The 15,217-nt window shown below is 54.4% G+C and overlaps 1 protein-coding gene across 1 annotated transcript; it reads left to right on the plus strand.

Annotated features, from left to right (window-relative positions):
- The first annotated feature begins 1,858 nt into the window (after window positions 1–1,858).
- LOC146356655 (H-2 class II histocompatibility antigen, E-S beta chain-like) lies at window positions 1,859–15,121 on the plus strand. Its single transcript, XM_084841269.1, has 6 exons — window positions 1,859–2,020; window positions 5,857–6,138; window positions 8,119–8,400; window positions 11,976–12,089; window positions 13,110–13,133; window positions 14,250–15,121. Exons 1-6 carry the CDS (start codon window positions 1,930–1,932, stop codon window positions 14,261–14,263), a joined length of 807 nt encoding a protein of 268 aa, XP_084697395.1. The 5' UTR covers window positions 1,859–1,929; the 3' UTR covers window positions 14,264–15,121.
- The last annotated feature ends 96 nt before the right edge of the window (window positions 15,122–15,217 follow it).

Raw genomic sequence — 15,217 nt, forward strand, 5'->3', positions numbered from 1 at the left:
GACTACACTGGTCATCAGTTGCTGGGCAGGGAAGGCCTCATCTTTGCAAATCCGTCTCTTGAATGGCTGCCCTGAACTTCCCCGGCTCCTGCAGGCTCTGGGGGAGCGGGGAGGAGATCAAGAATGAGCCATTCGCAACCCCCCCCCCCCGTCTCTCTGGGCCAGGGCGGTTCACGATTCCTGCTTCAGGAACAAAACCAGCAGGGGTGAAATGCAGCAAAGGTCTCCCACTGACAGGCCCCCAGGACAGAGTTCCTGGGTATGCAGGGGGGCCACGGGGGGAGGGAAGGGGAGAAAACCTTGTTGTGCCAGCAGAAGCCCCCCGTGCAACATCAGATCCTCCCCCAAGAGCCTCGGAGCTCCTCCAGGACTCACAGATCGACTGTGGTCCGTACCAGCCTGGCTGCTTCTCAGAGGCATGAGGGGTCTCCTCGGGTGGCAGCAAGAGGTCTGCATGCACAGAGGCACATGGAGGAAAACAGCAGCCCCCAGAACAGGCCCTTCTTGGTTGAGGGCAGCGAAGGCGCAAAGCGGCCGGGGGGAGTCTGGGCAGCCTGCCTGGCCAGGGCTCCTTGTCACATCTTTGAACAGAACCTCAGAAGGGCCCAGATGCTGCTCAGCCTCGAGGGCCCATCCACTCCAGCACCCTCTTTTCCCACAGTGGCCACCCAGGTGCCCCTGGGGAGCTCCCAAGGAGGGTCACAGCCAGGTGGGGTCAGGGGTGGGTGGTGCTTGGAGGGTCTTTTCAGTGGTGGCCCCCCAGCTGCAGAATGCCTTGCCTCCCCACTGAGGGAGGGGCTGCAGCTCTGTGGTAGAACACCTGCTTTGCATGCAGAAGGCCCCGTCCCAGCACCAGGCAAAGAGACCCTTTTATTTCCCAGGGCTTTTAAATCCCATTTACCTTGATTTTCTTTCCAGTCGCTGCCACTGGGGTTTTTATGCTGCATGATGCTTTTGTACTTATGTGTTTTCATGTCATGGGATATGTTTTAATCTATTGAAAATGTGCTTTATTCCTTGTCTTCAGCTGTCCTGAGAGCTCTGTGATAGGCCTGTCCTGCCCTGATTCATGGAGGGTCCAAGCACAGCTGCTCCCTTGGAGGCCGAAGGGCCCAATCCTGGCAACCGTAGTTCGAAGGACCTCTGGGTAGCAGGCATGGGAGAACGTCCCCCCTTCCGCTGGGCCTCAGAGACGGCAGCCCAGAAGCTTCTCAGCAGCGTTTGTTGGGCTGTTGGGTGACTTGGTCCAGCTGTGCTGTTCCCCAGCAGACTCTCCCACAGAGACCCCTCCCGCAAGGCTTCGGGGGGAGTCCGGAGGCATCCCAAGGGGTCCCATCCCCAGAAGACCACCAGGTGGAGGCGGCCGGAGGGAGCAGCCCCAGAGTGGGAGGGAGGGAGAGCCGACTTGGGGGAGACAGAGCCTGCCTGCCAGACCCCTGAGGGGCCGAGGGAAGCCCCCCCTGGCACGGAGAGGGGCCCCCCTCCCCACACCCACCCCGGCCCCAGGCCCAACTCACGGGGCCTGGGATGCCCCTTCCCAAAGTTCATCCGACTAACAGGCCGACTGACTCTCTGGCTGAGATGAAGCTTCCTCCCCGGAGCCCCCCCAGCTGCGCCCCCCTAGCCTGGCAGGAGGAGGAACTGGGCGGGGGGCTCCTTAATTCACCCCCTCCAGCACAGACACATACAGCTTCCTCTGCCTCCTCCTGCAGCAAAACCCATCATCTCATACAGGACAAACCAGCTGTGCGTCTGCCGGAGACGGATGACGCGGCTGAATGGCGAATTCTCACTGGTGCTTCGCTGCCCCCCCCCCCGGACTTCGGAGAACTATCGCTGCCCCCCCCCCTTCCCTATCACAGACCAAAAAGTTTCTAGTCTGGGGCTGGAAGCAGATCTCTCTCTTCCCCTGCTTGTGGGGCAGCAGCCATGGGGCCGGCCTGGGCTCTCCCGGTGATGATGTTAATGCTGATGGGGCCGTCCTTGGTCCCTGGGGCTGGAGGGAGGAAGGAGCCCCCAGGTAAGGGGAGGAGCTGTGCATAAGGGGAGGGGGCTGGAGGAAGACCCCCCCTGATGCCCCTGACCATCCCAGAGAGGCACCAAGTAAGCCTCCCCTGAGGAGGAGACCCCCCTAAACCCAAAGGCAGGTGGTCCCTGGGGAGAGAAAGGGGCCAGAGGGACCCAGGGAGCCTCCAAGGCTCAGGGAGGGGCGGGTGGAAAAGCGAAGCGGGGCCCCCCCCGGGATCCTCACCCACCCGCCCCCCCCCACTTCTGCCTCACCCCATTGCCCCTTGAGCTGAGCTGCCTCTACAGGAGTCGGGGCACTGGAGGCCCTGTTGCCCCCAAGGAGGACCCTTTGGAAGGGGGGGGGAGTGAAAGGGCTGGGGAGGAGGGGAGCTGGTGGGGTCTGTGCTGAGATGGCGCACCTGGCAGATGGCCCTCCTGGATCGGGCCCAAGAGGGAGCTCGGCCTCTTTCTCCAAGCGTGGCCCCCAGGTGGCCCCTGCAAGCTCATAGAGCCGCTGCCAGCCGCCCTTTCCCCTCCCGACGGCAGAAGGGTCTTGGTTGCCTTCAAGTGGCGGAGGAGCCCCCCACCCCCGCAGAGAGAAGCAGGGGGGCACAGGGATGGGCATGTGTGAGAGTGAACTGAACCAGCCCCTCCCGTCATCTGCCCCCCTCTGGGCTCCCCTCTTGGCAGCCCCCTCTTGAGAAGAGCTCACCAGAAGTGGGGAGAGGCTGTTCCGCCCACGCTCACCTCCTGCCCTGGCACCAGCCAAGAGCCCTTGGGCAGCCAGAGGGACCGCAGAAGCCCAGCCTGCACCCAGCAGGGCGCTGCAGTGATGAGGAAGGGTTGCACCTGTTGAACTTCTGCCTGGCCCACAGCTCGTCAGGGCAGAAGCTCTGGTGCAGACAGTGCTGAGCGAGGTGGACCAGGGCTCTGACTCTGCGTGTGGCCCTGCAAGCTACGTCTGAGGCTGAGACGTAGGGCTCACAACACGGAGATAAAGATAAAATCTTTATTACCAGGAAAGCGATGGTGGCCCCAACCCCTCCCCCTATCACTGCCCTTCCAAACTCCCCACCACCACCATTCCCAGTATGGGTAGAGTTCGGAGTGGGGGAGCTGTGGGTTGGAAGAGGGGACCCCCTGCAAGGTTTGCCAGTGGTCTTCCTGGGAAGGGACTGTTTAAACCGCCTCCCCACTCAAGGGCGCCCTGTTTTTGTGCCCGAATTGCTGTGTGATGTCTTGATTGCAGGTTGGGAGCTAGGCTGAGGGAGCAACTTACAACAACCCTGCAGTGTTGTCCAGGGCTGATTTCCTTACACTGCAGGTTGGGGGGGAGAGCTGTGTAGGACAACCCTGCAGTGCAGACCAGTGTTACTATACGTCTTCCAGAATGGAGGGGCCTTTGGCTGGGAGAGAAGGGCTTAGGGCAGCCCTGCATTGTAGTCCACCGCTTGGACAGAGGCTGCTTTGGATTACCAGCTAAAATGCCTCCTAAACCGCCCTTAGCTTGCAGCACAGGCCCCCCGCTTCACTGGCAGCCCCCCGTCAGCCCCCTTCCAAGTCTCAGTCAGGCCCTGAGCTGCAGGCAGAAGCGTCTCCCTCCGTGGACTTTTCAGTTCTGAAAAACGAAACAGGAAGGGATTGTTTCTGCACAAAAGTGAACCTGGGTGAGGCGGGGGGGGGACGACTCCTCTCCCTGCTGCTGCACTATTTATTTACACCCTGTTGCCCGGTCATGGCTGCATTCTGGGCCTCTTCCCCTTCTGCCCTGCTGGAGAAGAAAACCTGAAAGAAGCTCTACTCAAGCTGGCCATTGGAGAGATGTGTCCAGGGCTGGCCGAAGATGTTTTGTTGCCTGAGGGGAACCAGAACCCGCCCCCCCAGCTGTGCTCTGTGTGCCCCCGCCTCCCAATGCACACAGTATCATACACAACTGAGATGTCAGGTCCAAATTCCAGCTTCCCCATTAAGCTCCCGGGATCCCCTTGGCCCAATCACCACCTTTCAGCCTAACCTACCTCACAGGATTGTTGTCAGGATAAAAGTGTGTGGGTGTGGGGTGTGGGGAGATATGAATGCAATCAGATAAAGTTAAGAGTAGATATAGCTGAAAAAACATGATTCTGACAATCTGCTATTTCCTGTTCAAAGAAAGCCATCCTAGCGTGCAAAATGAGCATTGCCTGGTTTCTTATAATGTGCGTGCATGGACATACATGAGCAAAGATAAGATGCATCAAACAATTGTTCATGGCCATGATGGCATTTGTCAGTTGGATGGTATATCAGTCTAAGGAAGTAATTAATTAAACTACCGGACTTCGAGATTAAATTTACAGAGACCGTGGGAAGGCAACTTAGGCTGCAGTCCTGTGCACACTGATGTGGCAGAAAGTCCAACTGGCCATTGAACACAGTGGGACTGATTCTGAGTGCACAGGATTGTGTGAGAAATCCTAAAAACCGGCACAAACCAACTCTTACGATGGCTATTAATGCCTCAGCATTTGACAGACCTCATAGAACCATAGAATAGTAGGGTTGGAAGGGGCCTACAAGACCGTCGAGCCCAACCCCACCCATCTGCCTCCATCTTTTTCATGACCATCAAGATGTGAGAGGAACTTGGCTATGAATGAATCCTTTTCATCCGCCTTCACTGCAGAAGGTATAGGACAGATGCCTGTGCCTGGACTGATATTTTCAGGAAGGGAGTGTGAGAAACTGAGGCAAACAGTGGTGACAAAAGATGACGTTCTCAGCCTCACTGATAAATTGAAAGCAAACAAATCCAGACGGTGTCCATCCTAGAGCTCTCAAAGAACTCAAATATGAGAAGTGAGGGTCTGGAGCTGTGAATGGCCAGACCCTTGTCCTCCTCTTGCAAATATGGCCCCATCGCTTGAACCTTTCATCTTATTTTATTTTTTTAAAACCCTCATAAAAGCTGATTTGTGTACTCTTGACTGAGGTGGGGACTCTCATGACTGCATCGCCCTTAAAACTCCCGATGCCTAAACTTGTTCCTTGCAGTTCGCTGCACTATTCTCCAGCTCCCGCAGCCAGAGCCAACTAGGGCACCCCTGACCCCCCTCCCACAATTCTAGGGCAGGAAAGGAGAACAGGCCACAGCGACACACCGGCTCCCTGTGCAGGGGTATTTAGGATTGGGGCCTTTTCGTGCCTCACAGCGCACGGGGAGGGGGTGGAGAAATTTCATAAGGACATCAGAGGAGCCCTGCGGATCAGACCCAGGGTCCGTCTAGTCCAGCATTCTGCGCACACAGTGGCTGACCTGCTGTTGACCAGGAACCCACAACCAGGGCACGAGTGCAACAGCACCCTCCCGCCCATGTTCCCCAGCCACTGGTGAACAGAGGCTCACTGCCACTGGCCCTGGAGGGAGTGCATAGCCACCATAAAAGGCACCCCCAAAAAGGGTGTCATAATGAGCCAGGAAGTCTCTTTTCTGAACGATGTGTGTGTACGTCCACCCTTTTAAAATCTGTGGGCTTGCCAGTCCTAGCTCTGACGTTGCTCATTGGCTGAAGGCACTGAAAGGCGGGAGCGGGCTCCTTTCTCCCAAAACGATTGGGCAAGAGAGTGCCTGCCTGTGCGCCTTGCCCTTTTTTTCTCCGTCTCCACGAGGGCTAGAAACTTGACTTTTAAAAAAAGCAGAAGCTGGACCCGGCCCTTGGATGGTGCCAGAGTGGAATGGGGCTGGGCCGGTGCCCAGGAAGCGGGGTTTCCTCATTAGGTGGCGCTGCCCGAGCCCCACTCTGCCCCCCCCCGCTTTCCTCCCCTGGTCCTGGGGACTGATGGACCCCCATCCTCGTCCTCCTCCCGCAGCCCCCCAGTTCCTGTTCCAGAGTAAGTGCGAATGCCGCTTCAGCAATGGGACGGGGCAGCCGCAGGCACGCTTCCTGCAGAGGTACATCTATGGCCGGCAGGAGTTCGCCCACTTTGACAGCGCCCTGGGCAGGCATGTGGCCCTCACGCCCTTGGGGGACCCCGATGTGGCGCACTGGAACAGCGACCAGGACTGGATGCGTTACGAGCTGGCCGCGGTGGACCGCTTCTGCTGGTACAACTACGACAACATCTACGGGCCTTTTGCCCACAGGCGGCGGGGTGAGTGCACGGGGGTCCCGGCCAGGGCAAGGCAGGCAAGGGGGGCGTGGAGAGGAGAGGAGGGGTGTCTCCTCCAAGCGCTGGGGGTGCGGCCCAGCCCGATCTCAGGCTCCTCCCTGTCACCATGGGTGGGGGCTGCAGAGGAGACCCCTTTGAGGAAAGCCCCCATAACACTTCCGTCTCCAAAGCGGCTTTCTCTTCCCCCCATCCCCTCCCCGCCCCCCCCCCTCGGGCCCTCAGCCAGGCCATTTTTTACAGCTCTGAGTGGCCCCTTTGGGGGGGGGGTGCAGGCTGTGAATGCTAACTTGCAAGTTATTATTAACATTTTAATGCCCCCTTGTTGATCAAAAACAATAAAAATACGAACACTGAAAACACAGTTAAAAACGCTAAGTTCACGTTCAAGAGATGCACCTTCCCCCTTTCCCAAAGCCAGAAGGGGGGGATCATGGTGGGGGGGGGGGCATTGCAGAGTTCAGCCGTGACACAGGAGAAAGCTCTTCCCCACCTCCTCAGCCGTCTGCATGCAAGGCCGTCTCGTAGGAAACATTGATAAAGTAATTGATGAAGTAAAAGAAAATATGTAGTATTTATTTGCAATATTTATACTAATACATATTCATATTAAGTCATAATGACAGATAATGACCTGGAGAACGTTCTTTTCTTTCTCCTCCACAGCTTGAACTGGGGGAAGTTAGATAAAGGCGGAAAGCCCCCCCCCCCCCGCATCACAAATGAGAGATGGGGGGAGGATGGAGGAAGGAAGGGTTGGGCAGCAAGGAGGAGACCAAGGGAGCTGGGGAAGGAGAGGCTGAGGGAGGGGTGGGTTGGAAGGGTCTCGCTCCCCCCCCCCATTCCTTTCTCTGCCCTGCAGTCACTGGGGTTGTATCTCCATGTGGGGACACTTGTAACTCCCCCCCCCCATACACAGATCTAGACACAAGCAGAGTAGGATCAGAGCCCCCCCCCCCCGAGCTTCCCCTCCCCACAGGTCACAGGGCAGGGCAGGGCAGGGCAGGGAGACATACACAAGAGCCACCATGTGTCTCGTGGCACCTTCAAGGGGATCCATACAGCCCCCGCCCCCCAGCACAAACAAACACGTCCATGAAATAGCAGGGCACCTGGAAAAGACTGCCTGCCCAGACTATTTGAAGTTATAGGAGGGTGAGAAACACATTTTTCCTCTTTTTCCCCCACTCATCTCTCTCTGACCTGGATCACATGACACGGCAGCCCACCATGGCTTCATTGAACTGTGGGGGCTGCTGCAATTTCACCACATGCCCAGGGCACCATTTTTGCACGGCGGCCGTGGGAGCCTAGCTTGCCGTGGCTTGCCATGACATAGGAACCCAGGCAGCAGGGGTGGTGTGAGCGTCTGACAACCCTGAAACAAGCCGTGGGTTATTCCCTTGGGGCCATAGCCTAGGGAATGGGCCGTTTCTTCCCGGAACGCCCTTGCCGTCCAGAGGTTCCCCGTGGCTGTTCCAGATGGTAAAGTAGCTTCCTCATTCCAGAAACAAAACAAACCCTCACCTTTTTGTGTCGATGTGCCCTCATAGCTAATGTGATCTTCTGATGTGGAGCAGTATATAAATATTGTAAATAAATAAATAATCTCATCTCCCCAAAATTTGGGCTCACAGTCTCACCTCCTAGAAGATTCCCATAAGATTAAGAAGGTGAGAACATAAGAACATAAGAGCCCTGCTGGATCAGACCAAGGGTCCCTCTAGTCCAGCATTCTGTTCACGCAGCGGCCAAACAGCTGTCAACCAGGAACCCGCAAGCTTTTCTGAGGTGTGGTGACCAGAACATGTTGTCTATTTTGGGACCTCCCAGAGGGTGTCTGGGTGGCTGCAGAGGGAAAGAGATGGCTGCCATTGTTCTCCTCAGTTTCCTGGACCTTTCTCAGCTTCTCTTGTTTCCTCCCCTCTCTCCCCCCACCATGACATCCTTCTTCTTTGCTTCCAGTTAAGCCCACAGTCTCCATCTCCCCCACCAAAGATGACCCCCTCTCCCCCCACACCCTGCTGCTCTGCACTGCGGCCAGTTTCTATCCCCTGGAGATTGAGATCAAGTGGCTGAAGAACGGGCGGGAGGAGAAGGAAGGGGTCGCCTACGGGGAAGAGCTCCGGAACGGAGACTGGACCTACCAGACCCAGGTGATGCTGGAGACGACGCCCGAGCGGAGAGATGTCTACACCTGCCAGGTGGAGCATGCCAGCCTGGAGACGCCCATCACCATACACTGGGGTAGGAGCCCCCTCCCTCCCCCTTTCCCCTGGAGACACAGTCCTGCAAAGATGGTGGGAATCCCGCATTCCTGTGTCACTCCTGATCTCAACAGGCTGAAAGAGAGACCTCAGTACTTCTCCAGAGGTGCCCCGTTCTGAGGCATGTGAGCAAAAGCCAAAGTCTGGAGCTCCATGGGAGATCACTGCACCCACGCCTGCCGTCCAGCAGGCAGATAGTCGTGCATGTGGCACTCAGTGCAATACATGGGATCCCCCCCCCCCCCCCCGCTGGCTTTCTACCTTTATTACTGGATTTTTAGTTGGGTGTGTTTTCCCTGCAAGATGTAGTTGTTTAGGTCAAGAAGGTGAGGAAAGTATTTACAGTTATTGATTTACAGTTACTTACTGTGAGTATGGAATAGGGAGGAAAGAGTTAACTGCCCTGGCTTCCTCGCCCTGTTGCTAAACTCGCACAGTTGCTTAACGCGCTTGTTTGCGGACACTTTGTCCTTGAGGCACCCTCTGCACAGAGACAGGCCCAACTACTGCTGCAGTGAATCTGATTTGGGGGGCCTCCTTTGGAAGGCAAGGGAGGCTGTGTGCGAACTCCTGATCAGCCCTGGCTTCCAGGGGCTGGGAATGTAGGTCAGCTGGCCCCCCAGGGAATGGCGATTCCTATCTAGCAAGGAGGACTATTACCAGTAGATGCTCCATTCAATGGGTCGTTGAAGGGGACAGCAGACAAAGGGTAGGTGATTTGAGGAGGCTGTGGTTTGCAAGGTCTGGATCCTTTTCTGAGTTTTTTTTTTTAAACTTAATTGATATGCTGAACTCTTAAACTTGCTTTAGTTAATGAACTGCTCTTGAAGGCCTAAGCTTGAGCCTAAACTGATCCCAAATGGAAGCTAGCCTGCACTTTTTCCTGCTTTAAGCAGACTCTTCCTTTTTAAAGGAAGAGCTTTACTGCGCTTACTTAAAAAAAAAAAAACTTAGGGTGCAATCCTATGGGGATAGGTGGCTGCATCCAAACTTGGAGGCGACCGCCTATCCAATGCAGGGCAGAAGAAGCACGGAGGGGATCATTCCCTCCGTGCTTCTCCTGCCCTGCATTTGCGGCTAGATAGCCAATTTCAGTTGTCCAGCCACGGGAAGGCGGAGCAGGGGAGAAGGCTGCCGGACAACACATAGGATGTGTTGTACTGGCATTTCCACCTTCCCTGCCCTGGAACACCCCGTTTTGGCCACTCCACGCTCCTCTCCAGTCTTTTTGCAGAAAACCACATATCCTATGGCCGTCAAGCAGCTGACTAGCCGCCATAGGATTGCTCCCTTAATTGATATGCTGTGTAAATTTGGTCCTGTTTCACTTCACAACCTGCACTAAATGGGTCCGAAGCGCCCCGGTGGGCAACCAAGCAAATTTCAACAGACAAAGATTACTTCAGACAAAATTGCAGATTGAAATCTATGTAAGGCTTTCTTTCAGAAAAATACAAAATATAAAGAAAGTGGCATGGTGGTTATATGAGCGCTAGAAACTTTCTCTATAATTACAGGGGAAGAGAAAGTAACAAACATAGAAGATTAATGAAAAGAATTGCAATTGCCAAAGCTGGTATTACGAATGTGGATAATAGGATAATGGCTTGAGCTTCTCACCTTCTTATGACTCCTCCTTCCAACTTTCTCTTGTTTACTACTTGTGGTTTAAAGCTAAACTAAAACAAAACTAAACTTAACTAAAACGTAAGTGTTAACTCTCCCATTAGTTCCTCTTGCACTTTGTTGTTGTTTATTCGGTCAGTCGCTTCCAACTCTTCGTGACTTCATGGACCAGCCCACCCACGCCAGAGCTTTGTGTCGGCCGTCGCCACCCCCAGCTCCCCCAAGGTCGAGTCCGTCACCTCCAGAATATCATCCATCCACCTTGCCCTCGGTCGGCCCCTCTTCCTTTTGCCTTCCACTTGCCCTAGCATCAGCATCTTCTCCAGGGTATCTTGACTTCTCATTATGTGGCCAAAGGACTTCAGTTTTGCCTGTAATATCCTTCCCTCAAGTGAGCAGTCTGGCTTGATTTCCTGGAGCATGGACTGCTTTGATCTTCTTGCAGTCCAAGGCACTCTCAGAATTTTCCTCCAGCACCACAGTTCAAAAGCATCTATCTTCCTTCGCTCAGCCTTCCTTATGGTCCAGCTCTCGCAACCATAGGTTACTATGGGGAATACCATTGCTTTAACTATGCGGACCTTTGTATTTTAACTATGCGGACCTCTTGCACTTTACTTGACTATAAATACTGCTAAAGCATTACTGAGTTCCTCTAGGCATGTGAAGAAGAGTGTAGAAGTCAGAGTGAAAGGGAAAACCCAAGACTTGGAAATAATTCTAACTAAGCCCCATCTTCAGAAAGATCTCCCAAATCTCAAGCTCAGAAATAATTCTACGTTCTACTTTCAGAAAATGCTCTAAGTTCCAAAGTCTAAGAGTCTAAAAAGGTCCATAGTGACCCAAATCCTTGGGCATGGTGGAGAGGCAGAAAGAGCGAAGTGAAGTAGCAGCAGGAACAGCAGCAGAAATGAGCTCTCCCTGCATGTGCTGTTATACCCTCGCTCCGGTCAAAGGTGGGGCCCAGAGGAGCGATGAGAGAATCATCTTCCCGTCAAAATGGGGTGTGTGTGGTTAGACCACCTGCTCACCAATCAGCGGTCCGGTGCCTCCTCTATCTCCCACAATCTCACTTGTTTGAGGAACATCTCTGGCACCACTGCAAACGGGTTACTTTGAAATGTCCCAAAACGTGGCCCACAGCCTGCCATCTGGGCATGCTACATTGACACATTTCTCCCTGGTGCATCTTCTTTGGAGTCACGGTCGTCTTTGGCCATCTCTGCCCGAACACCCCCTCCCGGTTGTCGCTCTTGCTCAGGGGTACAGCTTCCCTGCCCGACTAGCCTCGAGGAAGGGCATTCTCTTATCAGCAGGTATGCACCATGAGATGTCAGAACAGGACTTGTCCTCCTCTCTGAGGGCCTCTGAGCATGCTCAGTTCTTCCGTTCATCTCACTCGTGCACTCTGCCAGCACTCCGTGGCCTTGAGCAAGCCCTGTGAAGCCGCTTCTAAAGTCAGCTGCATTCCCCCCCCCCCCTTTCTTCAAAGACAGTCCTGCAGAATCTCAGTGAAATTACATCAACTGGAATAGAGTAAAAACATCAAGCTGTTCTCGCCCAGGGGCCAAGAGTCTGGAATATACTGGAAGACTGATTCGTAAATACAAGTCTGGGATCTCTTGGGGGCTGTTCTTGTAGGTCTCCCCAAAACCCTCACTCAGGTCATTCAACCATCCCAGGTGAAATTGGCTATCTTCACTCTTTGTTAGCAATGCAATTTCACCCTTTCAGTACCAGATTAACACGCTGAACTCCTAAACTTGCTTTATTTAATGCAAGAAACTGAGGAGAGGTCAGCAGCGTGGGCTGAAAATGGCCCTCCCTGTGTGTAGCACATGGAACAGATCCTCCTTTCGAAATCTGGAGGTTGAGAGGCCAGACCTGCCCCGATCCTCCTGCTCACGTGAGGCTCCCCTCCTCCCACAGAGCCACAGCGGTCGGATTCCGCCAGGAGCAAAGTGTGGACGGGGGCCGTGGGGGCCGTGCTGGGCGTCGTCTTTGTGGCCGTGGGACTCTCCTTGTACCTGAAGAGCAAGAAAGGTAATTGCGTGTGTGTGTGTGTGCATGTGAGAGAAAGAGAGAGAGAGATGGGTGGCAGGAGGGGAGCATTGTGGGAAGTGATCAAGGAAGTTGGGGTGGGGGTTGCCTGCCCTCCTCCCCGCCCTCCACCCCCAGCAGAAGCTGCCCAGGAATCTCCCAGGCCCTACTCCCCCAGGATCCCCCTGGAGAAGGCCCTCCTGAAAGCTCCATGGGCCTGATCCAAGGGAGAGAGCACCCTCCTCCAGGCACAGTGGCTTAGAGGCTGAGCTTTGAATGAGGAAGCCCCCAGGTGGAATCTCACCTCTGCCATGACCTCACAGGTGGCCTTGGGCAAGCCGCTCTCTCTCAGCCTCCCCCGCCCCACCTGCAGCATGGGGGATAAGAACACTGGCTTACCTTACAGGGTTGTTGTTGTAGTAAGGATGACAGCTGGGCAATGCATGTTGAGCGCTTGGACTAATTCGAAGCGCTGTGGAAATGGGAAGTGTCCTTACTGCCTGTTGGACTGGGCAGAGAGAGAGGGGTCTCCCCCATCACTTGCTCGAACCGAGCACCCTTCCTTCCCTGGAGATGCCGGGACTGGACCTGGGCAGAGGGACCCTCTGCATGCAAAGCAGGGGCTCGAACACTGCAGCCCCTCCCCTCCCCTCCCCTCCCCAGAGGTCTCGTGCTGGGAGTTGCACAGATCCTGCACTGGCTCTCAGGGGAGCTTCTGACCCCAGGAAGGGGGTCCTTGTGCTTCAGTGCCACCCCATCCGCCAGGACAACAGGAGGCCTCTGAGGAGGGTTTGCTTGGAAAGATCCCCCTCAAGCAGAGTCAGGTCAGCTGCTGGGTCGGGAAGGCAGGCTGTGTCTTGCCGCAATACCGGACTTTGGCTGGGCAGAGAAAAGAGGCAGGAGGGGTTTGTGCCTTGAGGGGCAGCTCATGGTGGAGGGAAGGAGGGTCTCGCTTCCATCCTCCCATAAGCAGCACCCCTCCTCCATGCATGTAACTGTGTCTTCATCTCTCTCTCTTTGTAGCAACACCCATCCAGCCTCCTGCAGGTAAGGTCTCCGCACCTCCTCCCCCAGTTCCGTGTGTTTATTTTCATCCTGCCCTTTCAAAAGCATTTGTCCAAAGTAGCTCACGAACGTTTCAGAAAGACCCCGCAAAGCTGGCGTCTGGAGTGTGGCTTATTTGTTCATTCTAAATATAATAACATCTCTGAGTGGTTACATAGAACAATAGTAAAATCACAGCTTAAAATACACCATTAAAACAGATGCAGCTGCAACAATAAGAACAATACAAAATGGGAAATGGAGCAGCATCATGAATATTTACGATTATTACAAGCCAGATTAATTGTAAGCCTGTTGACAGATAGATGAATACGGATTCAGAAGGGGGAAATCCACTGAGAGGGACCCAAAGTCATCAAAATGAGAACCAGGGTGGTGTAGTGGCTAGAGTGCTGGACTGGGAGTCGGGAGATCCGGGTTCTAGTCCCCACTCGGCTAGGGAAGCTCGCTGGGTGACTTTGGGCCAGTCACAGACTCTCAGCCCAACCTACCTCACTGGGTTGTTGTTGTGAGGATAAAATGGAGGAGGAAGAGGGTTATGTACGCAGCCTTGAGTTCCTTGGAGGAAAAAAAGGCGGGATATAAATGTAATAAATAAATAAAAATGCAAGGGGGGCTTTTAGTATAAGCACAGTGACAATTCACAAGTTGAGATAATTCAGCCTTCCTAGCTTTGCTATGCTAATTTAGCACTTCCAAAGGGGGAGGTACATCCTTCATCCCAATTAAGCCCTGAATGAATTGAATCAAACCTCTGGATAATTCCAACATAGCCACTTCATTCTGGAGCCTGTCAAAAGATGGTCTGTCAAAAGATGTCGACCTTTGGTCAGCAGCAGAGCATCCAAGGCGGCTGACGGGGTGGGGCCCCCTCACTGGCTGCAGCCCTCTGCCCTGCATAGCGTGCCATTCTGGAAGATCCGTCAGTCATTCTGAGTGGGTTGGTGGTGGCATGTGAGGGCTGCAGTGGGGAGGGGGTGGATGGGAGAGCCCCTGGGCAAGTCAACATTCCCGCCCGTCTCCTCATCTCGCACATCATCCAAACATAGATTTTCCAATTTGTTTATATGTTTACTGTACATTTTCATTTTCTCCCAGCACTCATCAGCTAGTCCGTCCAACTCTGAGTCCCAACATGGAAAACAACTCTTTTGAAAGCTCCTGGAGCTCTTTCCTTTACTTCCTGGAAGATGCAAAACTGGAAGGGGTGAAAAAGCGAACCTGCCGCCTGGACCTCCTCCTGCTACCACCTCCCAGCACTGGCTGCCTTCTTCTGTGCCTCATAATTTGTTTCTGGGGTTTTCTTTTGGGGGGGCGGGTGGTGATGGTATGGGAGGGGGATTCATCCTGCCAAGTGTTGAGAAGATTCTTCTCCTTTCCTGGATTTCTGATCAGGAGCAGAGAACAGGTCAGAGTCTGTTCTGAACAGCATCCCCGAGACACGCCAGCAGATTCCAGTCTACCCCGATCCGTGGAAGAGGCCCTTGCTTAGCATGCAGAAGGTTCCAGGTTGAGCCTCCTGCAGCGTCCCCAGGCAGGGCTGGGCGGGGCGTTGGCAACCTGGTGCCCTTCAGATGTCTTCGGCTATGATTCCCACAATCCCTGACCACTGGCCATGCTGGTTGGGGCTGATGGGATCTGTAGTCCAACTCGTCTGGAGGGCAGCGCATGCCTCCCCCTTATGCAGACAGTGCTGAGCTAGGCTCTGCGTACGGCCGCATGCTTTGTATTTTTGCAGCCTGCAGACCTCCCAATGTGTTGGACTAGAACTCCTTTCATGCCCAGCCAGCACAGCCACTGGGGATGATGGGACCTGTAGTCCCTCCCATCTTGAGGGCGCCAGGATGCCGATGGGTGTATGTTTGTTTCCACAATTTAAATCATTGCTCCCTTTTCACTTTGATTAGAGGGGAGGAGTTTTCAGTTTCCATATTAGAGGCAAACATGCTAATAAAAAAGACAGAATCCTTTTTGGTGGAGAGCTGCATGTGTGACTTGGAGCAACACAGGACGGGTCTTTGGGAAAAGGTAGGCCAGTCGGAGGGTTTGAGTGGCGGCCCAGTAGT

Source organism: Heloderma suspectum, chromosome 2, assembly GCF_057233095.1.
Source record: "Heloderma suspectum isolate Gila_16-S chromosome 2, 16-S_ref, whole genome shotgun sequence".
NCBI lineage: Eukaryota > Metazoa > Chordata > Lepidosauria > Squamata > Helodermatidae > Heloderma > Heloderma suspectum.

Excerpts from the sequence above, each read along its gene's own strand:
- LOC146356655 (XM_084841269.1), top strand. The coding sequence starts at position 1,930 with ATGGGGCCGGCCTGGGCTCTCCCGGTGATGATGTTAATGCTGATGGGG. Across the intron at positions 8,401-11,975 it reads GCCCATCACCATACACTGGG|AGCCACAGCGGTCGGATTCC; the intron begins GTAGGAGCCCCC and ends CTCCTCCCACAG. Across the intron at positions 12,090-13,109 it reads GTACCTGAAGAGCAAGAAAG|CAACACCCATCCAGCCTCCT; the intron begins GTAATTGCGTGT and ends CTCTCTTTGTAG.